Source organism: Typopeltis vanoorti, chromosome 14, assembly GCF_054136105.1.
Source record: "Typopeltis vanoorti isolate ZY-2024b chromosome 14, IOZ_Tvanoo_1.0, whole genome shotgun sequence".
Taxonomy (NCBI): domain Eukaryota; kingdom Metazoa; phylum Arthropoda; class Arachnida; order Uropygi; family Thelyphonidae; genus Typopeltis; species Typopeltis vanoorti.
The window spans coordinates 39360615-39385755 of record NC_143562.1 but is presented as its reverse complement, the minus strand read 5'-3'; the positions used below and the strand labels follow the sequence as shown (position 1 = coordinate 39385755).

At 32.0% G+C, this 25141-nt stretch overlaps 1 protein-coding gene across 1 annotated transcript in view; it reads right to left on the bottom strand.

The window, feature by feature from the left end:
- The window catches only part of LOC150099382 (proprotein convertase subtilisin/kexin type 4-like), a 58477-nt gene extending 33916 nt beyond the window's left edge, over window positions 1-24561 (bottom strand). Inside the window, exons 1-5 of the mRNA XM_090403615.1 lie at window positions 24437-24561; window positions 19901-20791; window positions 11603-11707; window positions 2008-2226; window positions 1510-1656 (exon numbers count right to left, since the gene is read on the bottom strand). Of these exons, the coding sequence (XP_090259741.1) occupies window positions 1510-1656; window positions 2008-2226; window positions 11603-11707; window positions 19901-20773 (1344 nt within the window). The 5' untranslated portion in view covers window positions 20774-20791; window positions 24437-24561. The remainder of the gene's footprint in view (window positions 1-1509; window positions 1657-2007; window positions 2227-11602; window positions 11708-19900; window positions 20792-24436) is intronic.
- Window positions 24562-25141: the final 580 nt, after the last annotated feature.

Below are 25141 nucleotides of genomic sequence, written 5' to 3'. Positions count from 1 at the left end.
TTTTCATACACAGAGAGAAAATAATAAGCGGAATCAATTTCCGCCAGTCAAGTATTTTTTTTAAGCAGAAGTTAATGAATGCATAAATGAGCTTTAAAAATATTTTCCCCACACACACACACACACACACACACGAATTTTCATTTTCCTATTAAAAAATAAAAAGAGTAATTTATTCCAATATGTTTTCATTCTTTTCAATAGTTTTTTGCGAGTTTTATATGACTCTATGTAATGTAATGTACTTCAATGTAATGTGTTTTAAAAATAAAACACATCACATTGAAGAATTCTTAACTCTTTTTAAAGCATTTATTAAATCCTGACACTTTTTTAAAAATAATTTATTCATTTTCACTGAATATCTCATTATGCTTATAATTATATCCTTATAACTGGGTGTATTTGAATATTGTAAAGTATCATTTTAAATTAATTTTATGTCTGAAAAAAAAAAAAGAAACTTACTGCATTCTAATATAATCATACAAAGGAAGGAAGAATTTCAAGTCACAGACCTAGAAACGTTAAGCAATAGCTTGTAAAGGAAATATTGTAGTGCATTTAGGCCGAATTTAAAAGAAATCTTCCTTAAAAGTACTTCCTTGTTACTAAAATACCTTTTCCGGCATGTAGACATTCAATGAAAGGTTCATATTTTAGTCGTAAGTGTCTTTCCCAACTTTTAATATTAAAAACATGATTTTTACCCACGTGTATGGTGGCATCAAAACGTCTTTGATCACTGATATCATGCTCTAGATAGGAACAGGATAAATGTGTGTGTGTGTGTGTGTGTGTGTGTGCAGGAAAACAGACATCTGATATCTTTTTAAGGAAAAGGGAAAAAAGTCAAATCAGAATAAAATGTGACATGGGAGAGTAAAAGGTTCGAAAATCGAAGTTATTTTATTAAGGAACAGTTACATCATGACTACAATGAAATATATAATACGTTTGGAAAGATATGTGTCATTATTTTTTCAAATGAAAGCTGAGGTACCATTCTTAGGTAGTGTTAGACCTCTTTTTTTTTTTATTTTCGAAGCTCCATTTTTTTTCTCAGAAAAACAAACAGAAATTGTACTAAGAACACACAACTGAAAGACAAAGTCTCAATAACGTAATGCTAGCATGGAATATTGCTTATGCGGAATAATTACTTGTCATAAAAGCTAAACGCAATTCATCAGTATGATCAAAATATTTCTGGCAAAGAAAATACTAGAACTGTTCGGCATTTGCAGCCAATATTTCGTCATTCATTCTGTTACCAACAGAAACCTGAAAAGGATATTAGTTTCGGCAAATATCTAAGCAACAGAAACAATATTTAGCATGAATAATAGCAAACTACTAACTACACTGACTCAACTTCCCTTCAGATCTCGAAAAGCGCCAAAACTTTGCTATCTCGACAAGAAAAAAAAAAAAAATAAATAATAAAAAATAGAGGTTGATAACTGATTTTCATTTAAAAGTATCTCACGCAAGATGCTAAGAACTTACGTAATTTTTTCCAATATCTGGATTGTTGCTGTGCACACCATCGTCAAGTACAGAAACACGAATATTATATCCGGTAAATCCCATTCTCCATGCAGGAAGTATGTTGATGTCTTTGTGAGGCGAAAAACCTGTTTGGCCATGATTATGCTTGGAAGACAAAAACGAAATAGTAATACATAAGATAAAGTTTAGTACTAGTAGCAGTTTTATTTTTAAATATTTATTTGGTATTATCTTATTTATTTACATACAATTGTATATAAATAAATATACATTTGTATATTTATTTATATATTTCTTTATTTATTCATGCAGTTTTATATATTTTTAACAATTTTATAAATAAATTTCATTATTATAAGTTGAAGTGATGACTGAATTTAAAAAAAAAATACCCATAAATTTTAAAATAAAAGTATTCAATTTTGCAGTCGTCATTTATTTATCATAAAAATAGAATAGTTAAAATGTATGTTAAAACATTATTAAAAGCATTACCAGATACCATTGGTCTTCATATTGAGGATCATTGAAATGAACTTCAGTTAGGTCAGTTGAAGTAATTCCTTTAGTAGCTAGCATCACGTGATCGTTTTTGGCAGACGAACTTCTTTCAAAATATAAACTTTCTGCATGTTTATGACGTTCTACACTTTTTAAAGGTAATATTCTTCTTCGTTCCCGATAATGAGGGCGCTGTCGAGACACCCAAAGAACCTGCAAATACTTTTTGAGCTATTTTATTTTATATAATTATGCTAAAATATGAAAATATGCTGTATTAACAAATAAAGTATTTAAACTTAAGCAGAAACGTCGCTTGAGAGGGAAAAAAAAAACCTCATCATTTAAACTTCATCTGAACCAGGTTATTATCCAGAAGATAATAACAATCTTCTGGATTCTCTGAACTCCGCGAGAATTTATTTTACTGTTCGTTTAGGAATCGGTAATTATGCCACAGAACTAAATTTAGTTTTACAATCACTATATAAAAATTCATACTATTATATTATCAACATATTTAATATTTTATATACATTTTAAAAACGGATACAGTATATTTGATATTTTATGTCAACAATTCATGAAGCTATATCCAGTCAGAAACTGTCAAATAAACGTACAGTAGGTAAGATCTCAATAAATACGAAAGTGTGCGGTAGTTGAAATGTGGAATTGTATACACAAATATTTATGTCAAAATAGTAAGTTGGAATACTTCCTGAAATAGTTATGTTATTGAGAGAGATAAATTATTTTTCTTTTTCTGTTATTAACTAATGCAATATAGAACTGATATTTAGAAAATATCAATATAGATAGAAATGTATTTATGCTTATAAACATATTTATTCAAATAATATTCATCATTTTTTTGGACATCCACATTATATACAAATAATATTCATTATTCCACTATTAAGTATACCAAATAATTATACTTGAATTGTACGTTAAAAATGTTCAATCCTAGACGAATCTTATCTCAAAATGAGTTTAACTATTTACTAACGTTCTTAACTTTCTACCCAGGAAAGGCCGCCGCTTTAGATTATTTTTTCAAGTCTACACAAAGTAAAAGTAAAGAAACATTTACACTCTTTGATGTGTAAGTACAAGGAAGCCTAAACGCGATTTTATTCTTTCATTTGTAATATAGATTTGTTTTCTTCTGAATGCTAAGAAGATAGACAAAAAAGCAATGGAAAGTAATTTATTATGGAAACATTTGTGTTTGTGCAACATTTCTTCCTCGTATGTTTTTCAAATCTGGGTCCCCCCCCCTCTCCTAAAGACTCCCATCTTTCACTACCTCACCCAGTAATGCCTAAATTGAGCTGTTTCCTAAAAAGTATTATTAGATTGCTGGTTATATAAAATCGCTTACAGCAAATGAACACGCCGTTTGTATATTCTGATGAAAAATAGGTGGATAACTGATGAACGTCTAGTATGGAAAAATATGAATGACAAAAAAATATTCATATGGCAACTAGCAATCCACTGAATTTTACTGGCCTCCAAAATCGTCAAAAGAGTAGCAAATACTTAAACTTCTTTATCATGTGCTCGTGTAATTTGGTTGAAGAAAAAAGTATTGTAACTTGAAAAAAACCTTCGGTTGAAGACCATAAACGTATTACTTTAAAATCTTGAAGTATAATTTCATGATGATAATATTGAAGTAATAACTTGTGATAACATATGTATTTATCTATAATTGGGATAAATGCAGGGGAATAAAAAACGACCACTATCATTTGAAGACAAACTCAATTTGAAGAATAGCAAGGTTATAAGGTGGATAAAAACTACTTAGAGGTAGCGAAAAGAGATGTGGAAGACTGAAGTAAGACTCTAGTCAAAATGAGAAGGTAATAGAGGAAAAGGACACAGAAAGCATTACAGAAAATAGCTGGAATAAGGCTCACCAGAAGAAAAATAAAAATAATTTTGCTGAGTACTGCACACTGTTCTAATAGATTTTTTGATATCCATGTATTACATAACAGGTAATAATAGAGATCTATTTATATTTGTTTAAGGTCCCTAGTTTACGCCATAATACATGATAGAGGCATACTGTACTTTGATGCGGTTTTTATCATATTTTTCTAGGTAAGATTGATAACCAAGTTATCTTTCAAGCTTGTGTTAAGCCTTATCTGAGACTAATACTAACTAGGCTAGTGATAATATATATCTATTGACTATCAAAATGAGTCCTGAAAAGTAAAGGAGCGGAAGGAGACAGAAATATATTTACAGAACAAAAGTTTCAGTGCTTACAGACTAATTGAACAAAATGACACAAAAAAGTTTTTGTCAAAAGCCTAACGCAATAGGAACAATCTGCAATTATTATTATTATTATGATACTTCTGTATAATAACAATAATAATAAGCTTCTTTTTGATGTAACATATTTTAATTTTCATTAAGTTATTATGGGGATTTTAGCAATTAGATGAGACCTTTTCAAAACTGATTGATTCTCAATACACCTCAATACGGTGAAATTCTCAATATAGTGAGAATCAAAATCAAATGAGTCCTTGGTCAGTATCGTGTAGCAGTATTCACGAAGCAGTGGTATAATTAAAAATATTGGACTCCTCTCAAAACCCATATTTCAGTTTTGGTGCAATATAGGAGACAGAAAAAAAAAGTTGCGAAAATTATGTTTTCCTTTTCAGCTTTGTTCTTAAAGACTTATTTAATTTTTTAAAATCACGATTTTTATTAAATTTTATTTCATTCTCATATCGAATGTCCATAATCAGAGAACCTAAAGATATTACGAATCAAGGCAACTTCTCAATAGAGCATGCACTTCTGAAATTTTAACCTCAGATCTCCAGCAAAAATTAGTTTTGAGAATAACATCAGCACTTAATTTCTATGTGTAGTAAATATTTCTCCCTCTTGCATTCTCCAATGAGACCGCTATACCTCCATACTAATGCAGGTGCCTAAAAGGCTTTAACGTTGAATGCGTCATCGCATACTGGATTAGAATAATGATGTCATTGTCTGCAAAACGCAGACATGCATAGAAACTGGATATTAGTATATGGATTGACATGAGTCATACCATAACTACAGATCCTATATGGAAACGCAGACACAAGTGTGTATGTGATAGTGAGGTCTCGCTTTTTTAACATGTCTCACTTTTTTTTTCACTTGAAAACATGAAAAACCAGTGACATCTCAAGTTCTAAAAATTCTGTTGCCCCCCCCCCTCCCCCAAACACCCACACACTTAAATGATAGACAGTTCCATGGGAAATGAAGAATGACGAATTTTATTGTAAGATATGCAGATAAGAGTAACTTATTTATTGTACAAGTAGATGTGCTTGCATCTTCTAGCATTTAAACAAAACTAAAATTTCACGAGAAACGTGAAAAGTTAAAATAAAAGCAAAACTAATTTCATTTAAATTGTGATTGCAAAATAGCATTAAAAAGCTGTTTTAATTTGACCTCTGACAACCATATCTTACTTGCACTTAACTTTATCTATATATTTACTGTTGTATAGTCATCATCATCATCATCATCATCATCATCATCAAATTCCTGCCATGTACCCTCAAGGGGTGTACAGGATATGACAGTACTACATGAAAAAATTACATCATTACTAACTTCCTATCTACAATTTTCCTCCAAATCAGTCTGTTACTTGTCAAGACTCCGACATTATCAGATCTTATATTTCTATCGTCTAAGGCACTTTGTACCGTATCAACCCACCTATATCTTGGTCTTCCTCTGGGTCGTTTTCCTGCCAACCTGGCAGAGAACACTTGTTTTGCTAATCTTTCCTCTCCCATTCTATTTAAGTGACCATACCATCTGAGATTAGCTCTGCTAACGCATTCCTGGATGCTGACAATGTCAAGTTCTTTCCTAATATCCTCATTTTTAATATGATATTGCCATTGATGCCATCTGTTCACGCCTCTAATCTTTCTCAGGACTCTCATATCTGCGGTCTCTAGTCTTTGGTCAAGTGTTTTACTTCTGACCCAGCTCTCAGATCCATAAGTTAAAATTGGTTTGAACACAGTCTTGTATACAGCTAATTTAGTGTTCCGACTAATTTCTTTCTTATTCCATATGAATTTATTCAATTGACTTCCCACGATACCAGCTTTGCTGATTCTGTTGTCTATTTCTATATTTAGTTTACCATCTTCAGTAAAAATTGTGCCTAAGTAGCTGAAATGTTTTACTTGTTCCACAGGTTCTCCATTCACAACACAGTTGACATTTTCAATGATTCTGCCTATTTTCATTGTCTTTGTCTTTTTATTGCTGACCTTCATACCATATCTATTACAACAGCTATTCAATTTAGTCAGAGAATCTTGCAGACTTGTAGCGGATTTATTTAGAAGTATAACATCATCCGCATAAAGCAAAGAGCTGACATTAACATCTCCAATTTTGATATCAGGTTTAATACCACATTCCTTCATAATGTGATCCATATAGATAATGAATAACAGAGGGGATAATGTACATCCTTGTCTCACACCAGATTTAACATTAAACCATCTTCCTGTACTTCCTTCAATTCTAACTGCTGACTCACAACTCAAATAAAGACTAAGTATTGCTTGATATAATGTCCCATTGACACCATATAACTGCAGCGTATTGAATAGCTTCTCTCTTGGCACCTTGTCATATGCCTTTTCCAAATCGACAAAAGTTAAATACAGATCTTTGTTATATTCCCATGCTTTCTCGACTATTTGTCGTAAAGTGAAGATCTGATCCTGACAGCCTCTATTTGGCCTGAATCCAGCTTGTTCTTCACCAAGCTTTTCTTCCACAATTCTTCTCAACCGTTTCTCAAGTATACTTGCATAGATATTGCCAGGAACACTCAGTAGGGAAATACCTCTGTAATTCTCACATTCAGTTTTATTTCCCTTTTTATATATGGGTACTATGAGAGCTCTACTCCAATCATCGGGAATTCGTCCCTCTGTCCAGGCTTTCTGAACTATGCAGTGCCGCCACTGCAAGACTTTTATACCACCATACTTCAGCATTTCTGGTCGAATATCATCTACTTCTGCTGCCTTTCCACATTTCAAGCCTTTGATGGCTTTTTCTACTTCAAGTATGGATATGTATTCCTGACTGCATGCCTGGTCAGTGTTTTTTATCACTGTGCTGTCATCACTGCTTGTTTCATTTAGCAGTTTTTCAAAGTAATTACTCCATACTTCAAGGATATCTTTTTCTCCTGTTTTCATTTCACCTTTATCATCTCTAATTCCTTTTACAGCACTCTTTCCTCCATTCCTAAGCTTCTTCAACAACCTCCAGAATATTTTGCCACCTTCTTGATATTTATTTTCTATATTCTTGCCAAAGTCCTCCCATGACTTTTGTTTAGCTAGTTTTACACAGTGTTTAGCTTTCTTACATTTGTCTCTGTATTCTGTAAGAGTAAAAGCTGACTTATTTGCCAGGAACTTTTGATATGCTTTCTTCTTTTCCTTCACTGCCTCTTTAACTTCCTGTGTCCACCACGGAGTTCTGATTTTTTTATCCTTGCACACAACCTCACCACATGCCTCTCTGGTAGAATCAATCAATGTTTCCTTCAGAGTTTGCCACTGAATCTCCAAGGTTTGATTCCTGTTCTCAAACTCTTTCATTTTCTTTTCAATAATATTTCTGTATTTTAGTCTACAGTTCACATCTGAGAGCTGCTCAACTTTTATTCGCTTTAAAACTTTCTTACATGTTATTCTCTTCAATATGAAATTCAATTTTATCCTGCTCAAGACTAAATAGTGATCACTTCCAATTTCAAATCCTCTGTACACTCTGGTGTCCTGCACCAGGGAGAAAACATCACTATCAACAATAACATAGTCAATGAGACTTTTCTTATTCCTAGCCTCTTCTCTCCATGTGAATTTGTGCACATTTTTATGTTGGAACATGGTGTTAGTAATAACCAGTCCATGTCCTGAGCAGAAATCCAACAGATATTTGCCATTATTATTAGCTTTGCTCTTTTCTCCAAATTTTCCCAAAATATTTTTGTATGTCTCACAATCATTTCCTACTCTACTATTTAGATCCCCAACAAGGACCAACTTTTCCTTTTTCATTGTGTCAGTTGCTTTTTCTAAAGCCTCAAAAAATTCCTCCACTTCTACCTTAGTAGAACCTTCTGTGGGACCATAGGCACAAATAAGTCTCATTGTCCAGTTCCCCATTCTCATATTTGCCCACATTACTCTACTTGAGACTGACTGCCATTCAAGAAGATTAGCCTCGTATTTTGTGTTGAATACTATGGCTACTCCTTCTTTTCCTTGATTGTCATTGCCTGAATATAACATTTTGTATTTATTGCTCAGAAAGATCTCACCAGTTTTGGTCTTTTTTGTTTCAGTCACCCCTATTATGTCGATCTGGTACTTATCTAATTCCTCAGCTAGTTCCATATCTTTGCCATTCAGGCTTCTTACGTTGATAGTACCGATCTTTAACTCTGGTGATGTTGAGTTGGGGTTTGTTTTCAGATTTGTTCCAGTAGCTGACTTTTCGCTGTTCGCCCTGGTTCCCTGGCGAAAACAACGGGGGCCTTGTTTAACCGGGCGACGCCCCAGCCGGCATGAAATTTTGTCATGTTGTACCATCATTTTTTATTTTGGTTTAACCAATAAGAATACAATTTGGTCGGCTAAATCCCAAATTGCCAGCCCATCCTCGTTCGTTCAGTATCAAAGTAGATACCCAACAGGGTGCACCACGAGAAGGTGAGGATTGGACATTAGGTCAGAAGCCCTGGTCGGTTCTCCGCATTCCTTTAAAGGCTATGTGGAGGTCTCCTCTCAGTTATACAGCTTTGACCCTTAAGCTATGGACTGTGTTGTATAGTCCATAGCAAATATGTTTACAAAGCATATTTTTAATTTAAAAAGGTAATAAATCATGCTCTGGCAAGTGAAGTAGTTATAGTAGCTAGTAAAGCACTTTTTACATTATCAGGTTGACATTAGAGTTACAGTTTGCGTAAACAACATATAATTCAAAAACAGTGCCGTAACGAGGGCTTGGAGAAAGAGGCGCCCGCCACGGGCGCAACTAGGTTTGGGGCGCAAAACGTAAAAAATGTAAAAATAAAAATAAATAAATAAATAGATATAAAAGTCCGCTATTTTATGTTGTATTTTTAAATTTTGACAATACGCCGCTTTAGACACACAAATTCTGCAACACACTGCAACTTATTTTGATGGGGTTAATAGTAGGTATTTAACATATTGCATTTAGTAAAATTTAACTTGTTACATTTAAATTTTTCAAAATTTTTGTCATTTTTGGGTTAGGCAGGCGCAAGTTAAACACTTGCCACAGGCACTTCATACCCTCGTTACTGTACTGGTCAAAAAGTGTTTGCCGCTGGTAAGCTGTATTAATCTAAATTGGAATCAGCAAAATTTTGTTAATGTTTCTGTTTCTTTCCGATATTTTTTAAACCTTATCCATATTTATTAGAAGAAATGTAACTCATATGTGCTATAAGAGATTTTAAGTTTTTTTTTTTTTTTTTTTCCGGTATATATCTATCATTTCTAGTTTCGACTTTTTCTCATTTACAAATATAAAAATATGCGTAATTTAGACATAATATTTCATTAAATTTATTGTTTTAACTTTTATTATATATTAATTAATATTAACCAGACTATACGCTATTAAAAAAACTGAATTATTTATTTTATTTATTATTTAATAATAACAATAATGAGATATTACACTGACATATGTAAAGTTATCTAAATATGTGTCCGTTTAAGAAAATTGAAAATATTTTACCCCACGTGTGTGCACTTGTTATTATAATAATACTTGTATCTGTTTGAACTAAAGTGCCCACAATTCTTTGAATTATTATGCCAGTGCATGTGCAACTATTCGAATGGACATGAATATTTAAAATAGTAATGTATGAAAATTTAAAAAATCTACAGTGTGTGTGTGTGTGTGTGTGTGTGTGTGTGTGTGTGTGTGTGTGTGTGTGTGTGTGTGTGTGTGTGTGTGTGTGTGTGTGTGTAAAAAATAAAAAACAACAACAACAAAAGAATGAGTTTCCAAGGAGCAATATTCATATAAAATATAATCCAGTGGACAAAATGAAACATAATAGTAATAAATTCAAATTTCAGGAAAATTAATTCTTGGAAACAATAAATGCGATGTCATTATTCTGACGGAGTGAGTGGGTGTAAGAGAGTGATCATTCCCCTCTTTGACTTTTTTATAATGTTAATTAATAAGTTTGCGCCTGAAATATCTTCAGGACTGAGGCAAGGTGGTACATCTGTTGGCAACTCGTAGCAAAGGTGGACCAAGCTCTCATCACTCCTTGTCTTAATATCTCCGCAAGGAGATGTGCTTTGCGTTATGGGAAGATGCTAAGACAAGGAGTGATGAGAGCTTGGTCCACCTTTGCTACGAGTTGCCAACAGATGTACCACCTTGCCTCAGAATAAACTTTCAAAAACTTGGACATGTTTCATTACAAGTCTACCCTCTCTTCCAATTACTGCGTTTCTGTGCTTTTCTTGCTCTTTCTCTGACAAATCAATGTCCTATAATGGGGTCTCCATACTTAGGCAATATTTCATTGCAGTCGTATTACCGAGAGCTTTATCCAATGGAACCACTATAAAGATGCAAACTTTGTGCAACTTTTTATTTTTATTTTTTTTGCTGATTTCCGCATTTCAAATTTGATGTTTGTATTAATTAGATATTGCAAAAACTTCTCATTTTAAAGTAATCAAATTTAATATATAAACATTTATATTTATATGGCAAGCGATGTGTTCAATTTAATCAACTACTTTAAAAACTGTGATATCAACTCGCCCAAGCCTTTTTGAAGAATAATTCTATTTCTGTGACTTACTACCCCCACCATAATGTACATCACATCATGAGGATTTTATATGCACTATAAAAGTAACGAACATGACTAATTTAATGTTTTGAATGAAAATAGACGTTTTATTTTATCTGATATTCTCAAGAACTAAACTTCAATACTTTCTATTGAAATACACTTTAATTTGAATTTTAACTGGATAATCATTATTCTCTATTACTGGACTGTTGCCAACAAATTTGTTTTTCTCAAGTTCAGCACGATCGGATTCTCTACCCACATGAGTCATTGAAGGAATGAATATGTAATACATCATATATACAGAAATATGATCACCTGATAGAAGTTTCTATTTCAATAAGAGAAAGAGAGATACATGTACCTAGCACATTCATTCAATGATCACAGTAATCTTAATACAGAATATTAATAATACATCGTGTGTGTGTGTGTGTGTGTGTGTGTGTGTGTGTGTGTGTGTGTGTGTGTGTGTGTGTGTGTGTACACGTTGTCCAAGTTAAAATTTACATGCATTTTTAATTATTTTCATCGACAAAAGTTCCAGAATAGAACAAAAATGTCCAGAATTGTAAATTCTTTATATTTTTGGTTACTTTATTCAGTCTTTTTGTAATTAAATATGAACATTACCCGTTTATCCTCGCGTAGCTTTCCTTCGCATTCTTCAACAGTTCGAAAACAACGATGACACATTTTTCTATGAATTAACAGGTAATAATCTTCCCCAGAGAATATCTAAATGAAGAAAAGTAAAAGAAAACTGTTCAGTTATGAATGAATAATACATGTATTTTTATTGGCATTAGTACTGTACTGATAAAAGTCATCCAAACACAACCAAAAGCAATAGCAAATTACAAAAATACAATTATGATCCTTTCCCCCCCCCCACACACACAGAAATAAAATATTATAGATGAATTTGAAAGTAACAGACTTAACCACACGTACACTGCAATTACTTATCGTCATAGCTACAAGTATCCATCAGAAATGTTGAACTAAATTAGCCAGTGTTCTTTTTTTAGCAATTCAAGTGTTGCTAAAATAAGATCATGCTTCGCTACTAGCAGTACAAGAAATTTCCATTTGGGATTTGAAAACAAACAAAACAACAAAATGTTAACACTTTTTTGTTGGCTTTTATTAAACGAACTCAGAAAGAAAAAAAAAAGAAGAAAAAAAAAAGAAAAAAAATCATGATTCCACCCTGATCAGGATAAAACATACTTATAAATTGATCGCTGAATACCTCAACAATGTCTTCTGCAGCAGTTACCATTCCACTACTTTCATCACTTAACTTCATCTTTCTATGATCATTCTTCCTTCTAATTGCCACACATCTTAAAAACTCTCTAGGGTTTTTCTTAGCCTGATTTGCCAATTTCTGATCATATTCTAGTTTTGTTTTTCTTATTAACTACACTCTCTTGGCTTGTTCTTTATATTCTTTATGTGACTGATTACCATTATTCATCTTGTACTCCCCCCAAAGTACTTTCTTTTTCCAGATTTCATGTTTAAGCTTCACATTCATCCATTTTACACCTACCTTATTCAGCCTTTTGGCCTTCGGAATACATCCGTACATTGATGCTGTTATGTATTTCTTTGTAAGTTCCCATGCAGCATTTATTTCCTTACCGCTCAACTCCTCGTTCCAAGTTATAGCTCGAAGTTGTCTCCTAAGCTTATGATAATCACCAGCCTTATAATTCCACATATATCCTTTCCTTGTAAAAGCCTGCATACGACTAGCCACAACACAGGTGATTAGTTCAACTGGAGGAAAATGTGAAACCCCCTCTAACAATTACATCCTCTGATGAAATAATCAGATCTAAAACTCTTGATCCTCGCGTGCCTTCCTTTACGTGCTGCCTGAGATAGTTATCTCTCAGAAATTTACTTTCCTTATTCCCAAATGCTATCTCTTCATTCCAATCTATACCGCCATAATTAAAATCACCCATAATAATTACCCTTCCTTTGTTCACTAATCCCAGTTGTTTATGCATTTCTTCATCACCACCTTCCACATTCCCAGGCCTATAAGCAACATCCAACTAAATATGTCTTCCTCTTAACCTCACAATTGCTGTAAGTGTTGCTAGTTGTGAGAGGAGTTTTTCTAAATTAAAATTGATTAAGAATTACCTACATTACTATGAAATATACTTCGCCAATGTCATCGACGATTTTGCTAACAGAAAAACAAGAAAAATAATATTTTAGAATGTTGAAATTAAAGTTTTACTTCAAAAATAAACATAGTGCTTTAATTTATTTCCCTATACGTCGTTTTGACTTTTTGTAGTATTTTTTGGTGGGTATTGAGAGGGGAGGCAAACTCAGGGATCGCCCCGGACAAAAGGTGGGTGGGGGAGAATCAGCAACAGCGCAGTGTCCACTATAGCATTTAGAATAGGCTACTTGATAAACAATTAGGAAAAGTAAAACCAATGTAATTTGCAAGGAAAAAATACAAAATCATTAATAGTAAAGAACATATCAAAGAGAAATGTATGAATATTAATTTTTAAATATTTCATTTTTTTTTTTAAATTTTTTCCCTTTAAGGAAATTTATAAATATTATTTTGTTCTATTTGTTGAGATCATACATTCCAGGTGTGAAATATTCCATAAAAAAATAAAATATAATATGTATAATAGAAAACATAATGAGATAAAACCTAGTTTCAATATTTTTGTTTTATTTTATTATATTATTCTGTTGGTGACGTTTTTGGCTTTCATTTGGATATAATAAATAATAGTAATAATAGCTGTGCAGGAATCTGATTACAGGCATATCCGATATCAACTTTTACGTTAATTTCTAGACTACACGATCAGTTCATAAAGAATATTTTATTTACTCAAATAATAATTCGGAAATAATTTATTCATAAGGTATTAATTCATCCTTACATTTGTTGGAACGTTTTAGTTTTTTAACCATCCATTAATGTCTCTTTGGGGCTTCCCATTTATCAACAACTTTAGCAGAAGATATGTTTGGCTGGTGAGTTGGAAGACTGCCAAGTTATGTAGTAGTTCTGTTCAAGGGCATTTTATTCACTAGGAAAAATAGAGCAACTAGCCTAACATGTCAAAAGCAGAACAAAATCATCATATAGAAGTTACGAAGCAGTATCTTATTCTCATGTTTGTTCGTAATGGATAACAATTGATTTGATCCTCCTGTGAAGAGTGTTTGAGAGATATCTGGCATACAATTTTAAGAATACACGTACTCTTCTTGCTCATGACTCATACAATTTTGGAATTTTTTTCTTTCTTTTTTCACATTTGAAAAAAGTATACACTAATACTCTTTTGAAGTAAAATTCATAGAATAACAAAATGAAAAAGTCAAAATTTAAAAACATTCCGACGAGAAATTTTACACATTTTTCGCATTTATTTTATTACTGTTGAGAATATACACGAAAGTTTTCGCCCTTAAATATATCAAAAACTGAAGCATTTTTTCTATAGAATACTTTTAAAACATTTTTATCTATAAAACAAAACTGTTTTCTCTATAAAAATACGCCAAGCTTATAATAGAAGTATTTTTTAATTATATTTTAGAGAAAAGTAGTTTATTCTTTAATCATCTCTCTTCCGGAAAAAAAAAAAAATTATTGTTATTATTATAATCCAAGTCTCTTGACGGAGCTTTCTTTTTTGCCATCATGCTATCCTCGACTACTTGTATTCTTTTTTTTTTCTTCAAAAAAGAAGATAAAACAGTTCTTTGCACCGTTTATTTTATTTTTTCAAGATTCGAGACTGACTGACAGAATGTGTATCGTTAATTTCTCTAGCTTCTAGCGTCTATCGTTAATTTCTGTAGCTTCTCTGAAAGCTTATAAAATATTATTTTTAATTCAGTTTATTTAAAAATTTAAATTATATTTTACAGATCTTAAAACGTGATGAAAGTCACTCGGAAAATTTAATAGCCACAGTATCGTTTCATGTTTTTATGTTTTCAGAAGAAGCGCTTTGGTTTGCACAACTACCAATGCTAATTCCCTTATAGACTGAAGTGTGTTAAAGAGTCATTTTAAAATCATTCGCTTAAAAAATAACATTTTAAAATCGTTAAAACATATTTTAAAATAAGATAACTCAAACAAGAAAACATAATTCTTTCGAAAAAAATTAAAGGAAGCAATTTACAATTTAACTAGGATAATGAACGAAACGATTTGTGATAAAATATAGAAATCGAATAAAGACTACTTATTTTCAAACGTCATCTATTGAGGTTATTTATTTCTACGATTTAATTGATTTTCTTTTTGAGGACTTTTCAATCTGTTTTATTAACGTCTTACTTTGTATGCATTAGATTCATCAGAATTTGCATTAGTCAGGAGATTTCCGTAGTTATTTATTTATTTTATAACAATACACTCTATAGTATTTAGTACTATAAGTAACTTGAAGGATTAAAATAATTCGGAAATCCTGTTCAAGAGATCAAACAACGAACTTTTTTAAGCCACTTTAAAAGCAGGATGATGGTCTTACATCGGCGAGGAAAAATCAAAAAATCATCCATCACATAAGACATTCACAATCCATATCCCTGTGGGATTTGAACCCACAGCCTGTTGAAGAGATGAGAACCAAGTCACTGAGCAAACCAGGCTGCGTTTAAATGGATTTTAAATCTATCAATCCCATCTGATCTTTTATAAATGGATAAATCCGTCTCTTCTTCCTTTATGTTAGAACTAAAGGCTTGCTACAGTTAAGTAAACTTGTCTTTCATACACCTACTTTCTGCTTGATAGAGCAGTTAATCCTATCTCCATAGCTTGCTGTGTCTGTGTATTTTTATGGCCTGTTTGGTGGTTTTGTAGGATAAGTTCGAGATTCTCGTAGTAGCACTCACCTTTGTATGAACATTTTTGCAAAAACTTGACGTTGCATCTCTTATCTTGCTATACGATATGTAAAGCAAATATACAAGTCAGCTTATACTCGGAGTGGCGAATCTCACGACAACGCGTATCAGTTTGGCCCTGGTCATGATTACTTAGTAAGCGATTCACCTGTTCGATTTTTTTTTCTCCAGCACTGAGTTAGTTGATCACGGATTATGCGTGCAGTATTGTTTATGACTGTGGTGTTGGTTTGTGAATGAAATTATCGAATTTAACACATTTAGGATTTTATATGTATTGTAAATAAAGTATGAATTTGGATAATTCATGGGTTTATGTTGTCCTCACCCAAGATTGGCTTAAGTTTCTTGATGAAAAGCCGACAATAACAGTAAATTCCACAAGGAGAAGAACCAGAAAAATATATTTTGCGAAGGAATTTAAGTTTTTTTTTTTTTTTTTTTTTTTTTTTTTTGAGAAAGAGATTCAAAGTCAGCACTAAGTGCGAATTAAATAGTATACGTTTCAGGCATCAAATTAAACACGCATCCATTTATAATATTTTAATAATAATAATAAAGGCTTAATGACTTTCTTTTCTTCCAAAATACCAGGAAACTAAGCATGATACTTGAAGATAGTTTCTAATATAGTTGGCGATAACATTTAGAAGAGACAGAGTAAACGGCACAATATCTACAATCTAAACATACTGAAATCAAATATTAAATCCATTTCTTCTCTTCCTCATAATTTTTGCTGATGCTTAATTTTCTGAATCATACTGAGCACATATAGTGAAAATGTTGAGCTTATTGCTGTTTGCATTTAGTATCTACCAAGTACTAAAGGTGTCTGATTTTACGAATAGTAGCATTCCACTACATTCTTAATTGACATTACTTTCTGAACTTCGGCTTATTTCTGTGATAAAGTGCCCATAACTTCAAAACCAACTCTGTTAGCTGTCAGGTACTACTGATATCATATCTACTGTCACAGTTACTGATATATGTATCATATGTTAACCTCTCTCTCTCTCTCTCTCTCTCTCTGAATAGTTAATTCAGATTTTAATAATTTTATAGTTCTTAACAGCCTTTACTTTACAATTTGAATAGCTTCAATACATATTCTTCAAACATATTCAAGGTTTTTTTTAATATTTTCGTCGTGGTTCCATTATTGAGAAAGATAGTAGCTTACGGAACATTCTTGAAGTTTATTTTACTGTTTTTAAATCTTTTAGTCTGCATGTTTATCAGCTAGTATTCATATGACCTGATTACTTATTGCTATTGGAAAAAATTTCAATATTAAAATAGAGATTCTATTTTCCGAATCTTTCATTTATCCTTTCTAATAAATATCCCTTCTTCTTCGTTTTCCTTTCTTGTATCATGTAAACAGTAGCATTTATCTCTTTATTGATTTGTTTTATAACAAAAATAACAGAGTTTAATTCGTCATTATGCCAGAGGGAGTGAAGAGAGTCTTCGAGAGAGAGAAGATAGAATTGTTATTAACTATCCAAACTGTTCACTAAGCGTGAACGATTTCCAAGAAGTTTTTTGGAGGAGCGAGAATTCTTGAAAGTCCAATAAAATAACAAACTGTCGTGACAGCAGTACTCTACCAGAGCTCTCTCTCTCTCTCTCTCTCTCTCTCTCTCTCTCTCACTCTCTCTCTCTCTTCTTCTTCTTCTTCTTCTTCTTCTTCATTGGAGATCGGTTCAAGTTATGTTTAAAGTAGTTTGGCTATATATAAGAATTTTGTCTTTAAAGTCTGTATTAGTTCTCTCTAACTGTGAACGAGTAATTTCTTGTCGATAAAACTTAGCATTTCTTTCCACAAGATTGTTCTCCTTCTTCTATTTACATCTAAACACGATTCATTTACTTCTATGTTGGGTTACGTATCTCCTATAATCACAGAAGCAACTCGAAACGATTATATGCAACGTTTGACATGCTGCAATCTTAATGACTGACGCCTACGATCGGAAGTCGTACAGACAGGAGAAAAGTGCGTTTTATTTGTCTCAACGACTTCCGATTTTTCAACAGGAATCATTTTTTACTTTTATTTTAAGAAGAAATAAACCATAATGGTTTTCTTTTTTCTGTTTTTTTTTAAACATTTTTTTAACTTTCAAAGTGTATGTTGATCCATTATATAGTAACGGGACCTGACGACTTTTTGAATATATATGTAGCACATGGTTGTCATCAAAGAAGAAACGTTAATGGGTGTTATTAGCCTTGAAGATTAAACACTGTGTGTGTGTGTGTGTGTGTGTGTGTGTGTGTGTGTGTTTAATCTTCTGAGGGTCATTACCAGGTCTTGGCCACAAGTCAGACTGTCTGGATGTGACAACAGAACAAAAAATACTCGCATTTCGAGTGGTGTATTTTAGTTGTGGTTTCGAGTAGCTATTTTTGAGATTATTTTGGTTTGGCTTTAATTTTTATTTATTTATTTTCAAGAAAGGATTATTCTTAACGTTTTGGCACTCTTGGGGGAGGGGAGGATCTGAAAAATGTAATATTGTGACACGGGAGGGGAGGGGGGGGGATATGCCAAAATTGACGTTTACAAAGTCGGGAATTTGTTCCGAAAATTTTGCATTTTTGAGATTAGAATGATTTAAAAGAATGCTAAAATATTCAGAAACTGCTGACTACAAACAGAATGGAATTATCGATTTATTTCATAATTTCAAAATAATGAAATAATGTTTTAAGGATCAACTCACACCATGATTATTTACTCACTCAGGGAAAGGTCCAGACTGCGGGATCGATGTGAAAGAATGCTAGATTTGAATCCTTTGTTCCGCTGTGAATAAAAGATTCAGTTTCCTTTTCAATTACTCGTACACTTTTTTTTTTTTTACTTATATATATTTCCCCAATACTATACTAACATTCTTTGGTCAATATCGAATGATTTTACTCCCGAACACAAAAATCCGCTCAGAACGTTGTTCACTGCTAAAAGTGCAATCAGAAAGAGAGAAGCTGATGTGTTTACTCTTCGACAGTTACTACAACGAGCACTGGCAACTAAAGACGCGTTTTTGACAATATGTATGATGATCTTGAAAGCGCATGTTGAAATATTGAAAGTTTGAACATGATGTGTAATTCTTGCGCATTGTTCTGTTTTTGATTTTCTCTCTCAGATGTTCTTTTAGTCAATTCAGAATGCGATGAGTATTTATAAGGCCCTTTTCCAGTGAAAACGAGTTAATGGTCAGCTGATGAGTTTTTCCTACCAGAAATTTCGGATCCACTCCTCCTTCCCTCTTGTAAAATGGACTAGTCTTCTTATTTGAAAGATATAACATACTGTCTTATGGCCTTTGATTTTCGACTTAATTCTGAATTCCAACATAGATAAAATTATTTAGATGAACAAACGAACAAAAAGAGATTTTTTTTTACTATAATTTAGGCAAAACGTCGATTTTTTGAGTTTTTCACTCATTAAATCACCATAAAAATAAAAAATCCTGTCCTTGGTCAGGATTTTTTACGTAGATCAAAATATCCTAATTTTTGAAGATGTGGTTTGACTTGGTTTGAATTTCGTCTGAAGAAAACACTTAGGCTATTCATGTCTGGTTTGGGTGTGTGTGTGTTCTTTTGACAGGTGAAAGTGTTTTCCGAAAATCTCGAAAGGTTTTTCGATGGAATACGAACAGAGATCTTTTCAGTCGAAGGGCAATGCATCAAAAATATTCGAAAAATTCCATTTTTTTTAGAAAAAAAAATTGATAAATAGTACTATAGTCAACCCTCTCAAAGTGTCGGATTGATTCAATTTTTATACTCGGCTCAAATGTTGATCCAAGCATCAAAATTTAGCACAATGCAGCTCCTCTCTCTTGTGTTTATTAAGTTTTTGTCCTTGGAATATTGCATTACATTTTGCTTTTATCAATAACAAATAATAACAACCAGAAATATATAATAATTACAATACAAATTCTGGAATAACTTATTAATTGTCCTTACCTTTCGGACATACTGAAGTCCTGTTTTAGAAGCCAGAGATCGTGCTTCATCTTCTCCATCAGGAACGTTTACAACGAGGTAATGTGATGATGATCGTCCATTCAAAACATTGTCGTCATGAGAATTTTGAAATACAGAATGAGAAGCCGATTCCAGATAATCACTTTCTGAAATTTGTTGGAAATCATGAAGATTAGACTCTTGAGAACCATCTTTGTACTCCTCAAAAACACCTTTGTTGCTGCAATCAAGAGTATTGTATTTATTTTGAACGTTTTCATTATTGACATCATCCCGAAAGTTCCTATTACGATTTCTAACTTGATTTAAAAGCTCAACAACTTCTTTGGTAATTTTGTCATTCCTGTAACGATTTGGTGAAATATTAGCGTCATTATCCATCATTAATCTCCAGTTATCACGGACATCGTTTCTGTCTAATTTAATTCTAGTATAAAAATCGCTAACATACTTATTGCAATTTTCTTCTTCATCACCTAAATGGTCTTTATCTAAGGTCATCACACGATGGCGTGTTCTGTGCATTTTGCCATTTTTTTTATTACACAGTTTTGATACCTTGCCAGTATTGGAATTACCGGTCGATGACTTCTTTTGCAGTTTCAGAAGAAAATGTATTATACTGTCGTGCAAAATATGGGAATTAAGTAGATATTTTTTTCTTTCGTTATCTATTTTTTTATCTTTTGTTAACACTGACAATATTGCTTTGAGTAACATTTTTTTCCTTAACTGCATGATGTAATTTTTTAATTTTCCGTATTTTGGAAAATGACGTTCCTGTTGATCTGAATAATTTATCCATGAGAAATTCAGTAAAAATGCAATAAACAACACAATAGGAATTCTCATTTCACCTTCCACTTCTTCCTAATAATGTAAAAAATTAATAACTGTAAAATGAATATGTAAAATATAATTTTGTGTATGAAATTACAATTGCCTTACTTCAATTGAAAAGTGCTAAATATCGGAAAACATTATACAGAGAGGAGAATATTTGTGATGTACTGTATATAAAATAATATTATTAAGATTATTATTAACTGAATCTACTTACAGCTAAACACTGTTTTACTATATGATTTTTAGTTCTGGGTAGAATTTCTTTGTCAATAATTGAACAACAAAGTCTGTTCGTTGTATAAATCTGTGGATAGATTTTTCAAAGCAACTTGATATTGTTAGGTTTTTAGTGTCTCTGCAGCTGTTGTTATTACTGTTTAGAATTAGAAGAAACCAAAGCTGTGAAGACTAGTATATTATGTCTATAGTTTTTCTACAGGAAGCCTATCGCAAGTAGATAGGCTTCCTGTACCGACCATACAGACTTGTGAATCTTGTAGGACTCCACTGGGTAACCGTCCTCCTCAGAGACTTGGCTGCTCTATACACTACCGTTTGATATCGATTAGAAAATCAATTTCTTATCCAATCAATTAACTGATTTTCTAATCCTGTTTGCCATAACTTATACACCAATTTATTATGTGGTAGACTGTCAAATGCCTTTTCAAGATCCAGAATATCACCATATATGAATCATCCCTCTAGAACTGGTGTCACCTTATTATAAAATGTAAGTAAATTAGTAAAACAAGACCTCTCTTTAATAAGTCCATGTTGACCTCTATACAGAATCTTTTCCTTATCTATCCAATCTTGTATTCTACTCCTAACTAGTCTCTCCAAAACCTTAACAACTATTCAAAAAATGCGAACAGGTTTGAAATATCTGTTTCAAAAGCAATGACAAAAATAATGATAAAAACAATGAAATAATAATGATTAATTGGTTATAGTTAAAATTTTGGAATCGCAGTCGATTAACCACACGTTTTGTAACATGAAAAACCTACTAACTTTGTGTTAGATTGGTTAACTATTTTCATTTGAAAAACCTTTATAAAGGTTTCCCTTCGTCCTAGAGGGGATTTGACCCTAGGTCTTTTCCAAGAGCAAACTTCGCATTGTCCTCGCGACTGCCCTATGGAGGTGCTATAACGAGGTACTGTTCTTAAAGAATACAAAGAATACACATAACAACAACATCCAATGATCTATGACATGACATAGATGCGAATGTCATTGGCATACCGAACATCAAGCTATTGATAACCTATGAAATACTTCTGGAACCACAAAACTTATTTTTTGTAATCACTTTTTTTAATCCTAAAACATCCTCCTACATATTTTAATTCATAAAATAATTTTATAAATATAATATAATTGGACTGCATTTTCTTTTTTTTTTTTTGGAGTTAAGAATACCAATATAAACTTCCAACAGAAGGGCCGTTGACCTTTATTCCTTTGGTTGTCCAAAGAAACATTAATTTTTATCTTGTTGGCTGATCGCCCACGAGTTGCTATCAGACATTATTACATTATTTACCATATTATATCCCACATGTTTTTTTTTTTTTTTTTTGGTGCTAAACCTCCAACTCTTTGTAACTTATTCGAAAAATAAAATTAATGAAATCTTTCCGAATCCATTAAACTCTGAAAATATCATTTATTCTGAATTTGGATAAAAGAAAAAACAAGTCAGATCACGTCAGCTGAAAAAACAAACGAACAAAACTAACAGATATTCCTTGTATGGTATATCACCACTGATGCTGTACATGTTCATTATGTACGAGTACATTAACGGAATCTATTTGCACAGATGTCAGTTGAACGTGTTTAAATACGCGCATTTAAACAACGCAATGCTTATCCATTTTCTCTGAATTAAAAAAAAAAAAAAAAGAAAAAGGCAGGCAATTTTAATTCGAAGAAATTCTATGAATAAATAGTTTAGAAATTTTTTTTGTTGTTGGAATACTCTATACAGAATGTTCACTACCGAAAGAAAATTATATGTTGGCTGCTAAACATTTAACGAAGTACTTCATTTAACGAAATCGTCTACTGGTACTTAATTATCACTGATAAAATATTCGCTTGGCAATTCCTGTGTATCATAAAAGTATTTTAAAAGCTATAAAATATGTAGGTAGCATATTGCATCAGATTAAATTCCACGATATTGTGTAAATATGCAGTGGATGATCAAAGGGATTGCGGCCACACATACAAATGATAAGAAAAAATAATAATGATGATTTACGTTTTAAATGTTATTACCCTGTTTAAATGAATGGAATTATTTTTAACGTTTTACCCACGAACTTTCCAAACATAAGTGGCTATATGATTAATCGATTTCAGGTATTTCTTCATTTTTAAATATGCTATGAAGTTGACACAGAAGAAGAGTAAATCAATGGAATGTTAGATTACGTGCATTTTTTAATATGGCTAAATTGAATGTCTCCAGCAACCAAAAATTGCGTAATTACCTCTTTACCGAAAACAGTAATTATGCAACATCTGTTTATATTACATTATTTTTATTTTGCAATTTAAATCTATTTAAAAATATACATTTTTTTTCACTATGGGTGATGTGTTTTATCGTATTTGAAGATATTTTTACTGTAATTCTCGAATACAGGTTAGAATTATCATGTTAGAATTATTACAGTGATTGGGTTTGATTTAAAAAAGAAAAGAAAAGATTTCGTTGGTTTTTGTTGGGTTGCCGTGCAGCTATTAGGAATAAAAGATGATTTCCAGTAAATACTTAGTAACGGATCCATTATAACTTTGAGTTGGTGATGGTTTATTATGACGTATGGACCATCGTTCCTAAAATTGTCTTCCCTTTCTCAAGTAATTCCTAAGGCCACTCGTATAAATAATTACTGCTTATTCCTTTCTGGAAGCAAAGATCTTTTCTCCTAAATCTGTTAACTAACGTATCACAGAATTAAGACTCGTATCCCAGAATGAGACTTCCGACTTCGCCGGAGGTCTGATGATGATGATAATGATAATAATAGTAAATTTATTATGCAAAGGTTAGCTATTTATGCTATATATTAAATAATCAACTTGTCAGTAATGATCAGTCTCAAATTATCAAACATAATAATAATAATAAAATATTTCAATAGTTTCAAGATAAACAGAATAGCATTGGTACAATCCAATATTTTTAAAAGTAAGGTCGCAGTTAAATTTATAAGTTTTAAGCCATATTGTTCATAAATATTTATATTACTTTTTTAGCTTAAAAACTAATAAAAAACATAAAACGCCTTTTTTTTTTTGTTACAGCCAATCGTTATTCTTTTTGTGCAAATATCTATTTCCTGTGAGTCCACAGTAGGAAACACAAAAATCAGTCGATTTCTAAATTAGACTTGTCCAGACCAGAGCAGTCTTGACCAAATATTTACGTTTGCTCGCAGTTATAGCAATAATAAATAATAATTATATTAAGCTTTTCATAATCAACAAATGTGCATATTTGCAATCATTATTTTTCTAATTTACATTTATCTGTTAATTAAATAATGATTGGGAATTATATAATGTATTAGTGATTCAATACAATTGCTTTTTAGTCATATTTTAATAGGGGGAATTTATAATGAAAAATGTATGAATAAAGCTTACCCATCATTGATCACAGTATAGAATGTACAGACAATGCCCATCATTTATTAACTTCTGGCTTTTTAAGTTACATCCTTCCTGTTTTATTTTATTTTATTTCATTTTTGTCAGGAAGTTGTGTTATCTGCTTCCTGTTCAGCTCCACAGCAGCTACTCATATATAAGAAAAGGCGCAGTTAATAGACAATTTCGGAAAATTCTACCATTCCAATTTTACGAAATCGAAATCGTAATCACTGCTGATAGGAACGCAATTCGATGTAATTAAAGCATGCTTTGTCCATCTCCTAACACCATTTATTTTATTTGCCACACAAATTTTACGTATTCGTGATTTTTCATCCTGCCAACTTCACTCTTTTAACCTCAGAAAGTAATCAAGAACACATGCCAATTCCCAGTAACCAGTTCTTAAAACTAAATGTCAAGGCAATCTGATATTGGTATTAATACTCTTACTGCATGTCACTGTTTACTGTTATTCAGAAGATATCTCTTTCCGCTGGACCTTATGTAAGGTTTTGTGTTCACATAAAGAAATCTCTCAAGAGAAACTTCTACATATCACAGAAATTTCTCCCTCTGAACTTCTCCTGAATATCAAGAAAATATTATTCGCTGTTTAAATTCATCTTTTTTGTTTCTTCTTTATTACTCGTATTGTTTCATTTTAAGGGATTTTTTTTGTCCTATTTTTGTTATATA